Here is a 22,021-nt window from a genome sequence, read left to right as displayed (position 1 = left end):
TACTCCTCGCTCTCTATTCTAAAATTCTCCATAGCGGTGCCAGGGCCACTAAAGATGTTTGATAATATAGCAGTGTTTGGCGTTAATATGCTAGTCATAGTACTCAATATATTCAATATACTTCATCATTGCGGGTGTCGAGATATTAATAATATCGCAGTAATCCGGCCAGTTATATGAATGAGAGGACCAAGTGAATATTATAGAGATTGTTTCTAATTCATAACAGATTCTTCCCATGATTGACTGTAAAAAGAAAGCAGCCTAAATCGTAGGCTTCTGTTGGCGTTTTCCATACATAAACCCAGTCGTTTGCCGAATAAAACCGATCGCTTGTTCTAACCATCGCAGAACAAAGCGTATAATACACTGAAATATAACCTACAAGACTTGGCATATAAACTGAACAATACATACACGTCGCATTATTTACACGGAAGTAACAGGTCAATTAAAAAGTCCCCGGCCTACCATAGTAAAACAAATATTTTTGGCAAAATTAGTTTTTTTTATTCAACATAATTGCCTTCAAGGGTGATACACTGATTATAGCGACTCTCCAACTTTTCGATACCATTTTTGTAGTACAATTTGTCCTTTGCTTCAAGATAGGCCTCAGTTTCGGCGATCACCTCTTCATTCTTCCCAGATTTCTTCCCAGCGAGTATTCTTTTGAAATCTGAGAACAGAATCTGATCTGATTTTTGCCACCGTTTTCACTGACTTGTGACATGGTACATTGTCTTGGTAAAGCAGCACTTTCTTTTTCTCCAAATGTGGCCGTTTTCGGCGACTTCATCCTTCAAACGATCCAATAACACTATGTAATAGTCGCTGTTGATGGTCCTTCCTTTTTCAAGGTAGTCAATGAAAATTATTCTATGCGCATCCCAAAATACAGACCCCATAACCTTGCCAGCCGAATGTTGCGTTTCCCCATGCTTTGAAGTGGGTTCATCGTGTACAGTTCACTCGGATGACTGTCGATTGGACTTCGGAGTGAAATGATGGAGCCATGTTTCGTCCATTGTCATATATCGATGCAAAAACTCGGGTTTATTACGCTTGATCATCTTTAAACACTGCTTCGAATCGTCAACTCGTCATTGTTTTTGGTCAAAAGTGAGCACGCGAGGCACCTACTTTGCACAGAGCTTTCTCATACCCAAATATTCATAAATGATATGATGTACACGTTCAGTTGATATCTTTAGAATGTCTTCTATTTTATTCAGTTTCAATTTACGCTCATTCAAAATCATTTTGTGGATTTTTTTAATGTTTTCGTCGGTAACAACCTCTTTTGGGGGTCCACTGCGTTCACCGTCTTCGGTGTTCATTTCACCACGTCTAAACTTGGCATATCTTTGATAGTTGATTTTCCTGAGGCAGTGTCCGGAAACTCGGCATCAAGCCAAATTTTCGCTTTAACTGTATTTTTTCCCTTCAAAAACCAATATTTTATCAAGACACGAAATTCCTTTTTATCCATTTTTTCCACAATAACACAAGTTGCTTCACTCAAAATAATTCTAAATAATAATAATTGCTATAATTCACAAACTAATGATCCGACATCTGTAAAATTTATACACGCATCTTTTGAGGGTTAGGACTAACTAATAAACATATTTATTTAAATCTAGTAGCGCCATCTATGTGCCAGGCCGGGGACTTTTCAATTGACCTGTTAATGTTACCAGCATTCAACAAGATATTCTATATTGCATGGTGTTCATATTATTTTGTCGATCCCCTGTATGTGGTATGATTATTAGTAAAAATAAAAACAACATTATATCATACATATAACATACATGTTATAATATATTATATAGTTACTATCTATAGCAATCATTCCTACATGATAATATCGCGATATAAATATACATAAGCTAATAACACTAAAATAAAAACGGTTTGAATTACGGATTTGCTTTGTAGGCGATATGATACGGGCTTTAGAACGGTTATAATAAATCAATTTCTTATAGCCATATAGCCCAAAATATATATTTCTGTGTTAGTTTTCAATACTTCGCCAAAGTTAGCGTCATCAATATAAGGAAAAAAATTTGGTATAATTTGGTTTAAATTTGGTATATTCGTCTTAATCATTGCATCCTTCATATTTCTACTTATAATGCATAATATCAAAATGAAATATGCAATGCTACACCATCTTAATGTAGAATCGGCCAACATTCAAATATTTTTTCCTCAAAAAATTGTTTATTTAAATTGTACTTTTATTATAATACCTATAATACATAAAGAAAACTTTACATTCAAACATTGTAAATATTAATAAATAAAATAACAAGTATTAATATTAGACCTTGTAATACATCAATGATAATATTATTGTATATGCAATAATCACTCGTACAAATTGTTTACAGTGTCAATGGCTGATGGACAAGGAACTTTAAAAAATATTAAATTACATCCTTATTATATCCATATAGAAAGCATGGTATAGAAATTATATGAAGAATAAAATAGAAGACTTCGATAATAACAGGAAGCATGACTGTGTAGCATCTGAAATATAAGCTATTAAATATTCAAAAAATAATATATAACTGTAAAAGATAATTAATTAATTAATTACAACACCTGAATCTATTGACCTACAATTTTCAGAATAAGTATTCTCAGAAAAAATATATTATATCTGAAGATATTTATATACTTTAATCCACAAATAGATTTCTTATTTTGCCAGAAATTATAATTATTAAGCGAGGAAATACAACAGCTAAATTGATCTAAACTATCGATGACATATTAATGTATGCACACACAAAAATTTCAATTCAAAACAAATCACGTAAAGAATTTGGCAACAGCCTGAAGTCAGATGAAGTTTTATCTTACACTTAAACAGTAAACAGTCGAAACTAAAGTAAAAACAAAATAAGGCAAATTAGAATTTTTGAAAGTTCGCATTCAAAAGTCTGGAAACAATTGACTCTAACCTATAGTCTTTCCAATAAAACAGCCAATGCACGTCAACACGATCGAACGTATTTCCGAATTTATTGTATAATAACGTAATATCCCTTTTAAACTCGAAGCATTTTTCTTTATCATTTTATTAATTAGCGTTACTCTAGTTAAAGGATGACAGACTATTTACTTTTAAATAAAATATTTAAAAGTAAATAAATATAAATATAATCTGTAAAAATAAATAAATATAAATATAATCTATAACAATAAATATAAATATATAATGTAAATTTATCTACAGAATATAAATTTAATTTAAAAATAAATATATCTATAAGATATTATTATTATATACATATATATATATATATATATATATATATATATATATATATATATATATATATATATATATGTATATAATAATAATATCTTATAGATATATTTATTTTTAAATTAAATTTATATTCTGTAGATAAATTTACATTATATATTTATATTTATTGTTATAGATTATATTTATATTTATTTATTTTTACAGATTATATTTATATTTATTTACTTTTAAATATTTTATTTAAAAGTAAATAGTCTGTCATCCTTTAACTAGAGTAACGCTAATTAATAAAATGATAAAGAAAAATGCTCCGAGTTTAAAAGGGATATTACGTTATTATACAATAAATTCGGAAATACGTTCGATCGTGTTGATGACGTGCATTGGCTGTTTTATTGGAAAGACTATAGGTTAGAGTCAATTGTTTCCAGACTTTTGAATGCGATAGGAAACGTTCAAAAATTCTAATTTGCCTTATTTTGTTTTTACTTTAGTTTCGACTGTTTACTTTTTAAGTGTAAGATAAAACTTCATCTGACTTCAGGCTGTTGCCAAATTCTTTACGTGATTTGTTTTGAATTGAAATTTTTGTGTGTGCATACATTAATATGTCATCGATAGTTTAGATCAATTTAGCTGTTGTATTTCCTCGCTTAATAATTATAATTTCTGGCAAAATAAGAAATCTATTTGTGGATTAAAGTATATAAATATCTTCAGATATAATATATTTTTTCTGAGAATACTTATTCTGAAAATTGTAGGTCAATAGATTCAGGTGTTGTAATTAATTAATTAATTATCTTTTACAGTTATATATTATTTTTTGAATATTTAATAGCTTATATTTCAGATGCTACACAGTCATGCTTCCTGTTATTATCGAAGTCTTCTATTTTATTCTTCATATAATTTCTATACCATGCTTTCTATATGGATATAATAAGGATGTAATTTAATATTTTTTAAAGTTCCTTGTCCATCAGCCATTGACACTGTAAACAATTTGTACGAGTGATTATTGCATATACAATAATATTATCATTGATGTATTACAAGGTCTAATATTAATACTTGTTATTTTATTTATTAATATTTACAATGTTTGAATGTAAAGTTTTCTTTATGTATTATAGGTATTATAATAAAAGTACAATTTAAATAAACAATTTTTTGAGGAAAAAATATTTGAATGTTGGCCGATTCTACATTAAGATGGTGTAGCATTGCATATTTCATTTTGATATTATGCATTATAAGTAGAAATATGAAGGATGCAATGATTAAGATGAATATACCAAATTTTCCTTATATTGATGACGCTAACTTTGGCGAAGTATTGAAAACTAACACAGAAATATATATTTTGGGCTATATGGCTATAAGAAATTGATTTATTATAACCGTTCTAAAGCCCGTATCATATCGCCTACAAAGCAAATCCGTAATTCAAACCGTTTTTATTTTAGTGTTATTAGCTTATGTATATTTATATCGCGATATTATCATGTAGGAATGATTGCTATCGATATGTATGCTATAATGTTGTTTTTATTTCTACTAATAATCATACCATATACAGGGGATCGACAAAATAATATGAACACCATGCAATATAGAATATCTTGTTGAATGCTGGTAACATAAACAGGTCAATTGAAAAGTCCCCGGCCTGGCACATAGATGGCGCTACTAGATTTAAATACATATGTTTTTTAGTTAGTCCTAACCCTCAAAAGATGCGTGTATAAATTTTACAGATGTCGGATCATTAGTTTGTGAATTATAGCAATTATTATTATTTAGAATTATTTTGAGTGAAGCAACTTTTGTTATTGTGGAAAAAATGGATAAAAAGGAATTTCGTGTCTTGATAAAATATGCTTGATGCCGAGTTTCCGGACACTGCCTCAGGAAAATCAACTATCAAAGATATGCCAAGTTTAGACGTGGTGAAATGAGCACCGAAGACGGTGAACGCAGTGGACCCCCAAAAGAGGTTGTTACAGACGAAAACATTAAAAAAATCCACAAAATGATTTTGAATGAGCGTAAATTGAAACTGAATAAAATAGAAGACATTCTAAAGATATCAACTGAACGTGTACATCATATCATTTATGAATATTTGGATATGAGAAAGCTCTGTGCAAAGTCGGTGCCTCGCGTGCTCACTTTTGACCAAAAACAATGACGAGTTGACGATTCGAAGCAGTGTTTAAAGATGATCAAGCGTAATAAACCCGAGTTTTTGCATCGATATATGACAGTGGACGAAACATGGCTCCATCATTTCACTCCGAAGTCCAATCGACAGTCATCCGAGTGAACTGTACACGATGAACCCACTTCAAAGCATGGGGAAACGCAACATTCGGCTGGCAAGGTTATGGCGTCTGTATTTTGGGATGCGCATAGAATAATTTTCATTGACTACCTTGAAAAAGGAAGGACCATCAACAGCGACTATTACATAGTGTTATTGGATCGTTTGAAGGATGAAGTCGCCGAAAACGGCCACATTTGGAGAAAAAGAAAGTGCTGCTTTACCAAGACAATATACCATGTCACAAGTCAGTGAAAACGGTGGCAAAAATCAGAATCTGTTCTCAGATTTCAAAAGAATACTCGCTGGGAAGAAATCTGGGAAGAATGAAGAGGTGATCGCCGAAACTGAGGCCTATCTTGAAGCAAAGGACAAATCGTACTACAAAAATGGTATCGAAAAGTTGGAGAGTCGCTATAATCAGTGTATCACCCTTGAAGGCAATTATGTTGAATAAAAAAAAACTAATTTTGCCAAAAATATTTGTTTTACTATGGTAGGTCGGGGACTTTTTAATTGACCTGTTACTTCCGTGTAAATAATGCGACGTGTATGTATTGTTCAGTTTATATGCCAAGTCTTGTAGGTTATATTTCAGTGTATTATACGCTTTGTTCTGCGATGGTTAGAACAAGCGATCGGTTTTATTCGGCAAACGACTGGGTTTATGTATGGAAAACGCCAACAGAAGCCTACGATTTAGACTGCTTTCTTTTTACAGTCAATCATGGGAAGAATCTGTTATGAATTAGAAACAATCTCTATAATATTCACTTGGTCCTCTCATTCATATAACTGGCCGGATTACTGCGATATTATTAATATCTCGACACCCGCAATGATGAAGTATATTGAATATATTGAGTACTATGACTAGCATATTAACGCCAAACACTGCTATATTATCAAACATCTTTACTGGCCCTGGCACCGTTATGGAGAATTTTAGAATAGAGAGCGAGGAGTAGATCTCCATCTCTAACATCACTGAAGCAATTGGTAGATGTTTTAATATAAAAATTCGACAATATTCCACTGGAAACTATTCAGGCACTATTCCGCGAAAATTGCAGCTGATTTAAAAGAAACTCGTAGTCCAACGCTTTATTAATAAATAAATATTGTTCTTATGTCATGTATTCATATTATCTTCTTCATCTTCCGTAGATGACACAACCTTCTAACGTCCTAAACCTAACCTGAAAGTCCTAACATTCAAAGGTCACATTATAAAATATCATGACAATCTGAGGTTTAATTTAAATTTCACAATAATTTTAGTGATACAGCTGTTGTATTTTTTAACAATGCGCCTTTCCAGAACGAATTAAAAAAGATAGTCCAATTGAACGAATTGCATTTCGAATTTGTTTGCCACCCACCATATGATTCCCATTTAGTCCACAGTGAGCACCGGTTGTTTATTCACCCAGAAAAGAATCCAAAGATTGTGATCCAAAGAAAAATGTTTGGCTTAAATGTGAAAGTGATTGCCGAATTTGAAATCTGTTTTGAAAGTAAAGGCACATCGTCCTCTAAATAACATATAAAAAATTGGAGGTTCGTTGATAAAAGAAAAAGTGACTACAGGAGTCACCACTTATTATGGGAGAATAATTATTTAATTACAATAATACGTCGTCCTCTGACGCAGTACGTCCGCAACCGTACTATTCTTCCGATTTAGGAGCCTCGGGCTTATTAATTATCTAAACCCAAAAAGCTGCCTCTTCGAAGCATCGTTGTGAATTGATTATGGAGAGTAAAACACAAATTGTAGAATACCTTAAAGGTAATTCCAAAAATGAAATTCAAGAATTGTTGCGAAGACCATATTTTGAAGGGAAGACAATAAGGTTTGCGTTTTATTGAAATCTTACTATTTTTTGATCATACTTCCTACTATAATCGAGAATAATGAACAATTTATAAGGTATATTTTTATGATGGAAGTATTACAATCTCACTATACGCTATTATCTGCTGCTTTTGATCGATATTTCTATGAAAATATGGGGATAATTTAAATTTCATTTCATGAATTTTTTTTATTGAAGTTAAGTATAGCTGTATTGCAGGAAAAATAATCTGTCGTAAAATAACTCCCCGATTTTATAGTAATGTAGTTTGTTGATTAATATTTGGGATTGATTTTGGGACGTTTATATAATTTCCTCTGATATTTGGCACTTGTCCATAAAATAGATTTCACTTTTTGAAATATTACAAAAATTTTACGTTTATACGTTTATATATTGTTTATATATGCGCATTTTAATAGCTGAAATATATTAGTATAGTGGTTGACATTTGGTTTATCGGTCAATTCTTGTCGAATTGATTGTTGTTGAATAATTAAAAACATCAAAATTATTCTTGTAACATATATCTGTAAATATATTTTTCTTGAACTGGCTTGATCTTTCAATTCTGTCTCAATTCATCAAATCTCGACCTTTGGTTTCCTATTGAACGGCAAAAAGAAGTAAAATAAAAATTCACAAATATGATTTGTTCAGTTCAAAATTCGAATAAAAGAAAACAAAAAATATATCATGCTAAAACAAAATTGCTAAAATTTGAAAGTTGTGCTGTTGACAGACGTTTAATATTACGATTACAATACGATTTAAATAAACAACTGAATTTACAAATATTTTCTTTTTTAATTTGTAATTTCCATAATTTTAAACTTTTAACATTTCTATCATATTTTTTTCATTTGCCATAAAATGTGTATATAACAATCAATAATTGAAACAGTTGAACAAATTTTAACGTAAGCGTTACTAATGACAAATTAACTTCAGTGTAATTGATCTATGACTGGGTCATATGTCAATCTTAATTAAACACGGGAGCACCAAACACTACCCCTTTAAGTTATTACTTAATGTAACATCGTCTGACCATCAATTAGAAAAAAATATTTTTAGTTTCTGGAAACAGAACAACAGTTAATAATTACCATCAACATAGTATGAAAAAGCATGTATTATATTTCTTTAATACATCTTATTTAATTTCTGTAATTAAATGTAAATATCATTTTTGGTCCACTGTAATACAATAGAGTTTTATATTGGTCCACTTTACAAAAAAAATTATTTTCTTAAAAGAACCAAAAATGTAGAAAGTCTTCGACCAGCTGTTGTAGGTTAATTCGATTTACTAGCGCGAAATTTTGCGCATACCTATTCCTGAATCATTTAAGATTGTATACGTGATCAACCATAGAAATTGATTTTATTCTGTGAACTGAAAACAAAATTTTAAAATTAAAAAATATATATTTACCAATATTGCCTTATCGTAATTTATAGAAAAAAAAATGCAAATAAGAATATACTGTATACTGAAACATATAAGTCCAAATTAAACAAAATATATTTCACAACGATCAGAAAATATGATTTATTTTCATTAATTATTCTTAAAGCTTAGTCTAAATGCAAAAAATATTTAAAATTAAACCGAAACTCAAATATTATGATGGATGACCCATGAAAATATAACTATAAATGAAAATAAACTATGATTAATCTATGCATAATTAAAAAAATAAATTCAAATTGTATATTACCATTAGCAATGCGACATATTTTGAATTGAGTTTATATTATATCATATTATTTGAATTATATCACGCATGTAATTATAAAATATCAAAGCAACTTGACATTGGCACGGGTGAATTGAATGTCCCGCATTATAATAACTATTGTTAAGAACAAAAATGAAATAACCGCTTGAAAACAGTTGAAATTACATGATAAATGTAATGTTCTCAAGGTAAATAATAAGCAATTAGTTTTAATATCTTTATGGGTAGGCTGTACACAGATGCAATTTTTTCAAATTGCCTAATTACCCTTAAACGTTTTTATTTGTAGCATCCGCATCGCAGGAACATATCACTGCTGGAAACGACATTTAATTTTTCCATTCGAAAATATAGTTTTAATGCCACCGCAGTTGCATTCTATTTATACTGAATATATGCTGGAACTTACCATAGACATCCACCTTCCGTCCCCGACCGTGTCTTCGGAAGCTGTTGGAATAACGCAGGGATTCATATCTTCTTTTGTTTAAACTTTAATAACTAACACAACTTTAGCAAAATTTCAAATGAAAATATTTCCTTTCGGATAGTTTATAAACACTAAATATACATACGTCTTCAATGTATTGCGCTAACAAAAAAGCAATAGAAAAATTCAAACAGATACAATTCACATACGTACGTTTATTATTCAAGCAACAGTTCAAGTCTACACTCTTTCCTATCATAACGACCAACGTTCCTAACCTCTCTTTTTTGTTTAGCTTTAGTATTGTTTGCGGTGATATAAAAAGCATACTTCGATTTTTCCTCTCTTTGTTGTACAAATGGCATATGGTACTGTGAAAAGGAGATAACTAGGTTCAGAGTTATTCGGTATTGATTCAATCGGATATATACCTTCTCTTTTGCAAATTTTTTTTATTCTAAGGGTTTGTAGTCATAGAATAAAGAATTTTCTTTATTCTATGTTTGTAGTATAGGACTTAAAGACAAATAAAGGATATGGATGTCTTATTTAATATATTGCAACAGTTATTCTATCATGAATATTTCTGTATAAAAATATTTAATCCTTTTTATAATATTTTAAGGGTTTTAAAATAAAAGATGACATTAATATACATATATGAGTTTAATATTATAATTCTTGTTTTAATGTACATAAGAATATATAGAAAAGTTATTTTCATTTTTTTTTAAATGTATATATGTATATACGTATATATAAGTAATAATAGGTATATACATTAATATTAAAAATAATAATTACTCAAGAAATCAATATAAAATTAAATAAATTTTAAAAATATTAAACTACTTTTTATGTATTGTATTTATTTTTATGTTTCATACATCATACCAAACTTATAAAAAATCTATAAACATGTTTATTATATTTTGAACCTAAAAAAAATTTATTTAAATGACACTCTGGTAGTAGTAGAGTTCTTTTTTAATATATCTTAAAGTACCGGTGGCGTCGACTAGATGACTCTGATACCTAAATAACTATATATATATATATATATTACATTTTAATTACATAAATTATATAAATTATTTTTAACTGGGTGTTTTTTTTTGTACATTTAAGAGACGAAATAAATATCTGCAAATATTATATTTTTGAGGAAAAAACGGACGTACATCTTATCACAGATAGGCAATGCAAATTTTTTTCAAACAGTACACAAGATCTCAAATATTTTCAGATATCGTGATATTGACATTTCAAGCTCACATGTCGAATTTCCGTTTGAGTTAATATTTCTTAACTGCAGTTATGTTAGTTGTATATCTACTAAATTTTTGCGTAATTTTGAGTAGTCTTTGGTACCACTGCTTACTATATACTTAAATTTTGTTTAATTATTATTATGGATTTATATGGCTTCTTCAAGTGTTTTTCAATGGTTTTTAACATCATCCATACATATTTTGAAAAAGTATAAATAATGTATTTTCAGTATGAGTTCAGGCTCAAAGATATTTCACAAAATCTATTATAATTTGTTGTTTGATTTTGTCCGTCATATTAGCAATAACTGCATATGCCACTAATTTTTGTATTATCAGGTTAGTAACATCAAAAATATTATATTTTTTTATTTATTGATTAAATCAAAATAGTTCGTTTACAAATGAAATATTAGGAAAAAACAATTACTGTATATTAAGAAGAAATACATTTTAATTCCTAACCTACTGTAGGTATTCTAAAAAATTCGATTAATTACCATGAAGCTGATTGTTGTCTGTTACAACTTCAAATAATTTTTTCAAATTTAATTCAAATATTAACATATTTACTGATGATAAAACTTTATCCACCATTTTAACTTTAAAATAATAATTTATATAAAGTTTTAAATTTCTCTAAAATGTAACTTGTCTCTTGATTGTACATGAAACATTATTGATACGGACTTCTTGCGAAGTTAATGAAAATGGTAAAAAAATCAGCATTGTGATTATGCGGTGTTAGTTAATTTAATGAAATAAAATTAAGAAATAGCATCTTCTTATAAATAATTTTATTGTAGTTATATTCCAATCCAGTTAAAATATTACACCACCGATATAAGTTCAAAAAATAATACAAACTAGAACTTTTCTGTTAATGGTTTTAACGTCAACTCTTTAATCTGTAATTAAAAAAGGGTAATATTATCTAATGTAGTATTATAAAATATATTGAAATCAATTATATGAAAAAAGTATATTGTAAAATATTAAATATATCTAGAAATTTGCATTGAATATTGCAAGCAATTGCATTTTTTATAATATTAGAGACACATATTTACAATATATTTTAATAGAAAAGGTTTATTAGTATTGAAATGGTTGCGGGTCAATAAAAATTGAATCAAGGTGAATGGGTATATATGCCATTATAAATAGAATTTAACATTGTTAAAATGTCTGCAGGAGCTTCTTACATGGCATGGCGTGGCGTGGTCAATTGCTAATAATATAATCTTATGAGTGTTATTTATTGAGTGAGTGAGTGAGTATTATTTATTGCCTTGGACGTGCATAACATTTTTGACATACCTATTTGTACTAACGAGTATTCATTTTGATATAAACATTTTATTATATTTATCATGCTGTTCAATTTTTTAACTTACTATGGGATCTAAAGGAGGTTAACGTCTTCCCAACGTCAACCTATCTCAATCTCAATACCCTATACTCAATTAAGTTTTGATTATCGTACTTAGGATGATAAAATTATTTTTATAGCTCATAATTACCTGAACCTGAGGAGGAGTTGATAAGGCGTAGGTCACAGCATCTGCCACATCTTCTGGTAGTAACATTTTGTTTTCGGGGAAAAGGTGTGCGTACCCACCAACTTTAAGGGCTTTCAGAGAAATTTCTGTTTCAGTTGCACCCGGACAAATATTCTAAAGATAATAATATATTTAAATAAAAAATACGAAATCCGGATCCAGATGATCTATAACTAGCAACATATTTTTCCATAAGGCCAGAGGCTGTAATGTTCGAAGTTATTTGGTTTATCGTATTCTGTAATTGCGACAGTAATCAAAAAATAGTGAACTCGTTAAAGTCGTAAATGGTCTTATCTATTGGCGATTTCGTTCCAATTCACATTCCAAGTAATATTCGGCATGCTAATTACATTGCCGGTTGCCAAATTGCATTATCTCTTATAGTTTCCGAGATATGGACTATCGATAATTTACACCTTAGGCTCTGCTTCTAACTTGGGCCCAAATTGTAAAATGGTCTTCTCTATTGGCGATTTCGTCCCAATTCACATTCCAAGTAATATTCGGCATGCTAATTACATTGCCGTTTGCGAAATTGCATTATCTCTTATAGTTTCAGAGATATGGACTATCGATAATTTACACCTTAGGCTCTGCTTCTAACTTGGGCCCAAATTGTAAAATGGTCTTATCTATTGGCGATTTCGTTCCAATTCACATTCCAAGTAATATTCGGCATGCTAATTACATTGCCGGTTGCCAAATTGCATTAACTCTTATAGTTTCCGAGATATGGACTATCGATAATTTACACCTTAGGCTCTGCTTCTAACTTGGGCCCAAATTGTAAAATGGTCTTATCTATTGGCGATTTCGTTCCAATTCACATTCCAAGTAATATTCGGCATGCTAATTACATTGCCGGTTGCCAAATTGCATTATCTCTTATAGTTTCCGAGATATGGACTATCGATAATTTACACCTTAGGCTCTGCTTCTAACTTGGGCCCAAATTGTAAAATGGTCTTCTCTATTGGCGATTTCGTCCCAATTCACATTCCAAGTAATATTCGGCATGCTAATTACATTGCCGTTTGCGAAATTGCATTATCTCTTATAGTTTCAGAGATATGGACTATCGATAATTTACACCTTAGGCTCTGCTTCTAACTTGGGCCCAAATTGTAAAATGGTCTTATCTATTGGCGATTTCGTTCCAATTCACATTCCAAGTAATATTCGGCATGCTAGTTACATTGCCAGTTGCCAAATTGCATTATCTCTTATAGTTTCCGAGATATGGACTATCGATAATTTACACCTTAGGCTCTGCTTCTAACTTGGGCCCAAATTGTAAAATGGTCTTATCTATTGGCGATTTCGTTCCAATTCACATTCCAAGTAATATTCGGCATGCTAATTACATTGTCGGTTGCCAAATTGCATTATCTCTTATAGTTTCCGAGATATGGACTATCGATAATTTACACCTTAGGCTCTGCTTCTAACTTGGGCCCAAATTGTAAAATGGTCTTATCTATTGGCGATTTCGTTCCAATTCACATTCCAAGTAATATTCCAAGTATAGGTTGTTGAATATCCTTGCGTTGGTGTTTAACTTTATTATTTCAGTGTTATGCTTCATTTGGGCGAGGGTATTCGTTTTAAGATCCTAGATACATGTGCCTCTATATGGTGATTTCTATTCTTATTCACCGACTTCGAAAAAAGAGGAGGGTCTATATGTATGTTCGCTGATATTTCCGTCAATTCTGGGCCGATTTTCATTTTTTTTTTATTCGAAAGAGTGCATTTCCGAGGTTGTGACCAAATCAGGATCTGTTAGAATCGAGGGAAACGCTCAAATTTCAAAGGCACGTACAAAGTTTTCACATATTTTTTATCTAAAATAAACATATATTTGGGTATAATGTTATTGCTGAGCTGATGTGATGGAAAATCAGAAGTCGTTCAGTGCTAAAGCCATTCAGTTTGCTTTTTATGCACTAACTTTGGCATATAAAACCTCGTAGAAATATTGTAGACAGCTGCTTCTATGGTGTAATGTTTTAAACGTTTAGCTCCCTAACGAAGATAGCGCGTTCGATTTCCGGTGGGGGCGATAGCTTTTTTAGTTGTTGTTTAGTTAAAACATTTGTCAAATCACGTAGGCTAGTTAGCAGCGGATCCCGGGGCTTGAAGCATTCCTTATTTTCAATCATTGTTACATTATTCCTATTTTTCTTCATACGGGATGCACCTCTACTTGGCCTACCCATTGTAATAGATAAATGGGTTTAGGTAGGTATTAAGTTAAATTGTGTGTATATAGTAGAATATAAAATACGTGTAGTAGATAGGTTAAATAAGGCTTTTGTTTATTATTATTTAGTTATTACAACGATTATTGTGTATATATTTTATTTTAAAAGTTTGATACTTTTTTAATTTTTAGTGAGTTCTTATTTATTTTTTGAAGTCGGTTCAATTTTTTGTTAAAAATATTTTATTACGAATTTGGATTTCATTATTACAATCACCTCATTAATCATATTTAACTTCCTTGGACTTCTGGCTATTTTAATATTAGATAACCATTTCGATTACATTGGTTTTAGTTCACTGAAGGAATTGAAACCGAATTAAGGGAGATTTCAAAGCCGCTAAAATAATTCAACTGCCATTTCACCGGCTAGAAAGTTGTTAAATGTATTATGTGCAAGGGAGATTTGGAAAAATAGATAAACCGTTTAGAACCTATTGTGGTGATAATCGCCAGTTCGAATTCCACAGGGGTATGGTTGTAAATTTATATCGGAGATTGTTTCTAATTGTGATTGTATTGTATTTGTACTCGCTAGTCGGTAGGCTAATGCATAATACCGTGGTTCGGATCCCAAGTTAAGCAGTAGGTCCAGTCCAGATAAACCCTATTTGGTAAAATAAACGCTCTAAATTATTTTTAAAAATCCGTTTACATTTTATTTATATAGTCTGTATAAAGAAAGTTTCATGTGTTCTTTATAATTTAATGGAGACACTCTTAAAAATCATTTAGTGCTGTTGGTAAGTTAGTAGGAAAATACCATTGTTTGTGAATATTAATCATACTCGATTGTTTACCAATAGCTATATAAATATTTTATATACTTAATAATATAATATAATATAATATAATAAATATTTTATAACTTATATACCTTTGAAAAAATTGAATCGATTTCGAAACGAATTTAATGAATGAATTATTTGTCAGTATTTCAAGTAGTTTATAAAGTTACAGAGACTAGTATGATTGTTCCTTGTCGGACCTTGTAAACATTGTTCCCTACCAATATTACTAATACTAGTGTACTAATGCTTTGGCGTGATCCGATACCTCGGATTTGACAGCAGTAGGAGGACATATCAATTGATTTGGCTATTCTAGATTTAAGTTGACTTATAAGTTGGTCATTTTTGGGCAAGAAAAAAATGTTTTGCTTGAATTGAGATTTTGCTGACGAGGTTCAAATCTAAATTCTAATATATTTTTTAGATAAAAGTCTCAATCGCAAAATTAAAGCTAAGGGTGAACTCAATCAATTCTATCACGACAATCATCGGAAGACAAATTTCATATGAGTGACAACTAACATAGCAATAGTAGAGACACAGAACAATAACGAACTTTTGAATTCATTGATCTAGACTTGCACTGTTATTAACTTAAAAAACAATCTATTTAATAACTCTTTCTTAATAGCTTCTCTGCTGTAACATCTGTCAGATCGAAAATCAGAATAGTCGTAGCACTAATTATTAATAGTAAAAGGTTTCTAAGCATCAGATATCAAAATTTACATACCGTAGTTTTTATGGGACTATCCTGATGTATCAATTCTAATCGTAAAGTTTCTGTTACAGCCCTCACTGCAAATTTTGTTGGACAATACATGCTCACATTGATGACATCTCTAGGTATATGTTGACCCAGGATACTGTTGATGTTTATAATGTGGCCAGCGATATTGTTTTCCTTCATAATGCTAATAGCTTCTCTGCAGCAAATGGTAAGACCAATTAGATTAGTATCTATAAAAAATAATACAATTAAAAATAAATCAATCGCATTACATTTTCTTATATATTAATTTAAAAAATTACCAACGACTTGTTTCATATTCTCCGTCTTGCCATCAGTTAAACTGTCATTGCGAAAGCAGCCGGCGCTGTTCACTAGAACGTATAAAGGACCAATTTTCTTAGTAATCCATTCAAAAGCATCCAGAATATCTTGTTCGTGACTTATATCACATTTTAAAGAATAGAACTGTTTCTTTTTTTCTCCAAGATTATTAGCTAATTTGTCAATTCTTTCTTTCCTTCTTGCCAAACCGACTACCTGTAACGATTATTAGGTTATTTTATTTAAGTTTATGTTGGTGTTAAAATACGCAATTACTTTATTATTTACCTTAAAATAATTTTGTTCTTTCTATTCTTTCATTCTTACTATTTAAATGATATCAGACATTTATAAACTGCATAGCTAAATGCGCAGTAGTAATTGCCATTTTTGTTTTTAACACTGATTAAATATATTTATATGATGTGATATATCATATATTTTTTGACGTTCTTACAAATTAACTTAATATTGTAGTGATTTTCAATATTTTTTGGCTTTGTTCTTTGTTATACCTATTTATTCCATTATCATTATTTTATAAGATACTCTTTATCTTCATTTTCAATTGTTTCTTAGTTGTAAGTATTTTTGACAAATACATATTTTCAATATCACTTTAAATAAACCTTTAAAAACAAGTTACATATGAATTTCACAAACTAACAAACTTATTGATCTTTGTTGTCGAAGCTAGTATAACCTTTCAAATTTTTTTCAATGAGGCTTAGCAATCATGGCTTGAGGAGTTATGATGGAAGGAGAAAATTTATTGAATATACTGTTAATTATCAAGACATATGACAAGAATATATTTTACCGTTAATTGCCTTGAGCGATGGCGAAAACTATGAACGTTTACCATCAAGGTTGCCAATTTATAATATCTTACAGCTAAGACAAAAACACAAGTTTTGATTTGAAATCTTATCTACTCCTTCAAGGTACTGCTGCTAATATAAGTGGTTAGATTTATTATATTGTTTAAATAATAATTTTACTATTGCCATCAAATAACACTAATACTAGATCAAATAATTGTATTGCTATTTACTTTATGACAACTGTATGTATTTACTTTACCCGAAATAAAAGTTCGAAAAAAAATCGACTTGAAATAAAAATTGTCGTTGTAAAAATTGTGAAATAGTAGGGTTCTAAATGCGCGCTAAACCGCTCTAAATCTGCGCGTGACGTAGTCGTTTTGGTTGAACTGGATGGTTTGTATGGGTAAACGTCTTATTTATACATTATTTTATTAATTTTGTGTTATAATTAGACATTCTATCGAGTATAGATAGTGTCAGGGACCCTAATGTAATTATATATGGCTAAAAACCCCTAACAAGTTGTGTATTTTTGATCCAATCTGCAAAATTCTTGCAAGATCGGTAATTTATTCAGAGCAATAAAATTACTCTGATGTAAGTATTTATTATTTTAAGTGCCTTTAATTTATGTCTAAAGTGTAATTAACGTAATATCGAAGTAAATAACATTGTTGATACTATTTGTTAAGTTAGGCCTCATATGTTTTGTTTATTGTGAATATGAGTCCTTAATAATTATGCTCTCTTTTCAGTTATCAAATAATATGTAAAATTATATTTAAAATAAGGTAACTGATTTTGTCGTACAAGTGTGCATGAAGTCAATATATGTTCTAAAAGATTCGAATGACAACTAGACAGAAGAACTGAACTGACTTCTAACTGAAGTCACTGAACATTCAAGTTTAAGGGTAAGTTGCATAGATTTGATTGAAGTATGTGATTTTATCAAGCTTTTAGAGTCTGGTATGTGTGTTATGGCATTCAAAATTTCAAATATTTCAAGCAACACTTACGTACAGACAATGCATGAACCAAATGTTGTCACTGGAGTCAAGTAAAGTGATTTCAATAATTCTTTTCTCACAGTTCCCAAGTGGCGATTGATACTCTTTAGAGTTATTACCTGCATTTATTAATTTTCTTGTCAAGTGTTATACCGGTAGTATTTTTACTTAATATTCTTCAATATTCGACCACATTTCATGGTTAGGGCGTCTGGAATACTCACTCTCTTCAATTCTATAAAAGTGCTACTAGGTGTAGTTTTAGTTTTTTTTTTGAATTATTATTTCAGTTACAGCACAGTAGTCATTATCGACGAATCGATTGTAATAAATCCCAGTTCAATCTTTTCTCTCCGTTGGTTGCACAAAACCACTTTTTTAACTGTGAAATATAAGATAAATAATCCAAATAAAATTGAAGCGCGCTAAGAAATTTAAATGTTGGAGTGTGGAAATGATGGTTAGGAAACGAAGTGACGTCAATGTTTCGTAGCGCTTCTGATTCGAATTTTGAAATATTGTACATTTATTTCTGGTAAAATCTTAGTAATCCCGCTCTTAATTTTAAGATAAATATTTTTCTAATAATCTCTTTATATTATGTTATTATTATAAACAAATATTTTTGTGAATCTTTATTACAATCATTTAGCCCATTCTTGTTTTTTTATGATGACAATGCATGTTCTTAGAAACCATGTTTTTTTTATTAATTTTCATGCAAAATTCAGCTCTAGTCAACTCCAAACACTCTGAGGGACATCCTTTCGAATCAATTCAGTAATAGGTTTGACTAAATAATTGGAAGACTAGAAAAAACCTTGGCATAAAGAAATTGCATTCAAAGGTAATTTCGTTTAAAAGGACGAAATAAAAAGGCACTTTTCCCTTATATTTCGCGAATCTCACTTTTATTTAATCACGATAGCAAAACATAATATATGATATATAGAACGAATTTCTATATAAAAAAAATTGAAAGTTGCATTATATTTAAAATATTTGGTAATATACTACTTACAATCATTCCTTCTTCGACTAATTTCTTAGCTATACCAGCACCAATTCCTGAACTAGCCCCAGTTACAACTGCAATATGCCCAACCCAACGTTTCATAGAAAGAACCATTTTTCTGATTCAATTTTTTCGATCAGCTAGCTTCTAACGGAACGTAACAATGAAGAGCAAAAGCTAAAAACTATTTTGCTTATATATTAATACTGCTATGTGTAATTATATGGACAGAGTATATGAATTTTTTTATGTTTATATTACGATGATTTTTATATAGATATATTTAAGTCAAAATTGAATTTTAATGTTTAGAGCGATTTTCTTTCATAAATTGCATATATGGTTTTTGGTATTATCACGTAATTACTATAAATTATTTGCTATTAATTGATTAATACTAATTTATTTTCTAATATAGTGTGCTATAGAAATATTTTCGGTTTCTACACATAATAATTATGTTTGCCGGTTTGGTAATACATTGGTCAAGGTGACGGGACCTGTTGCTTGTAGCAGGTTTGAATATCGCTTAGGCATGGATGCTTTTAATTTGTTTTTGTGATTGTTTATAGACAAGAGTGGAAAATTCCAATAGTCTTCTAATTAGTCACTTTGGTAAGGGTTGGATCATTGTTTACATTACTTATAAATAAATTGTAGAAAAAATATAAATTTATTTTTGTCAAATTAAGAAATTATGTTACAAGCATATCTCAGAAATTTAAGAAGTTGTATAAAAGATTTAAAAAAAATAACAATAAGATAATAACAGATAAAAGATAATAACAGATTTTATCATGTTTGATTCCGTAACATTTCGTACTCAAGAATATATTGATATTTCTGTTGTAAAATTTGGCATTTGGCTGTTTATATCGACCAAAAATTAACAATGAAATCAATTCCATTAACATCAACATGGATTTGAACAAAATAAACACAAATTCATATTATAAAAAAATTTCCAGCATTTTAAGTTATATTATTTTCCAGCATTGTAAAGTTATATATTTGCTAGGTGTTGAAGGGAATGTTGTTTCAACAACTGTCACTTGTTTCGTTAAAACAGTTTCGAAGTTCAAATATGTTTCACTTACGTACAAAAATTTTTTAACATACCTTTAGCTTTAGTGGTGGAAAATACTGTTGTTGACATTGCATCAGCTAACTCTACGAATATTTTCAAAAGCAATGAAGTGAGGTTATGTGAGATAGCTGACACTAAATATATTACAAGTTGGCATTTTAGTAGAAGTAAGTAACCTGAATGTAAAATATTGTCTGAATGTTCATGTAAATTTCTAAAAAAATATTTATTTTCTTAGAGTGGTGTTTTAGTAATATTGAAAACAACATATTTTGAAAACACAAACTAGTAGTAATGGAAATAGTAAAACTATGAATAAATAATGAAAAATATTATTGTAGCTTTTTAATTATTTTATATTCTGTTATTATTAATTATAGAATATATTGTTTTCAAAATGGAATTTAAATTTTGTCAGAAATACCAGAAAACTATAAAAATATGAATATGTTAAATTAATTAAAAGAGGCCTAAATATTTCTTTTATATTTTAAAGTCTCCTTTTACCAACGAGGGTTTATCTGGACTGGACCTACAATTTAACGTGGGCTCCGAACTACGGTCCTCAGTATTAAGCCTACCGACTGGCCAGTGACCAACTTAGAGATCATCCCAGAAGACATCCCAGGTCTTACCCAGCCTAGTTACCGACGTGACTAGGATTATTTTTCTTGAGATTTTGCACTTTTGCCTAGGGACCATCACAAATGTTAAACAATCACAAACATTAACTTACTAGCATGTCCCAGCAGGATTCGAACCCGCGACTATCGTAACAGTAGGAGGACCGTCCTCTCACATTTACCGCTGTACATATAGTCTACACAAAGTTTTTTTGTACATGCGTCATCAAGATGTTTAATAAATTGCCTGCCGCAATTTGTAAATTGGTTTCAGAATCAGACAATATTTTCCTTTTCATTCAAAAATTCAGTTGTTCTGTTTTCTTTTATAAATTTGAGAACATGAGAGATAACGGTACTGACTTGGGAAAAAATTAAGGTCAAAAAACATAATTTAGTATAGAACTTAATTCAACAATCTGCCTTGAAACTTGTCCTGTACACTATACCACTTCTGAAAGTATACCTGTTTTTAATTTATTCTAGTTAAAAAGAGACACAATGTTGTCTGATTAGTTCGAACACGTAAACGAATAAGCCTGTAAAAGTCGTCCGGTTGTCAGACGTATGCAAACTTCTTGAAAGCAATAGTGATAAGAGGTTGTAACTTTAACCTATAAACTATTGTGGCTGTATAATTAACTGTAGTTTTGTACTATAATGTTAAAATAAATTATATTTGATAACGTTTTTGTTCAATTATTTTATTTAGATTGTAATTTTGTTGTATATCAAAGCTTAACTGAACTAAAATTTAGAGTTGATACGACATTGCGACGTTTTGACGTCACAACTTTAGATGATGTATGTACACAATAACTTTGAATATACTATATAACATACTACACTTTACAAAGTTTTAG

At 29.8% G+C, this 22,021-nt stretch overlaps 1 protein-coding gene across 1 annotated transcript in view; it reads right to left on the bottom strand.

Moving 5' to 3' along the window:
* LOC143193729 (farnesol dehydrogenase) overlaps window positions 1–19,631 on the bottom strand; it is a 29,098-nt gene extending 9,467 nt beyond the window's left edge. Inside the window, exons 1-4 of the mRNA XM_076400064.1 lie at window positions 19,455–19,631; window positions 16,575–16,812; window positions 16,276–16,502; window positions 12,447–12,599 (exon numbers count right to left, since the gene is read on the bottom strand). Of these exons, the coding sequence (XP_076256179.1) occupies window positions 12,447–12,599; window positions 16,276–16,502; window positions 16,575–16,812; window positions 19,455–19,562 (726 nt within the window). The 5' untranslated portion in view covers window positions 19,563–19,631. The remainder of the gene's footprint in view (window positions 1–12,446; window positions 12,600–16,275; window positions 16,503–16,574; window positions 16,813–19,454) is intronic.
* Between the last annotated feature and the right edge of the window lie 2,390 nt (window positions 19,632–22,021).

This window comes from Rhynchophorus ferrugineus, unplaced genomic scaffold (genome assembly GCF_030347505.1).
Source record: "Rhynchophorus ferrugineus isolate W39M unplaced genomic scaffold, kcgeb_rfMv2 rfM3, whole genome shotgun sequence".
Taxonomy (NCBI): Eukaryota; Metazoa; Arthropoda; class Insecta; order Coleoptera; family Curculionidae; genus Rhynchophorus; species Rhynchophorus ferrugineus.
This window is presented reverse-complemented; position numbering and strand designations above follow the sequence as displayed.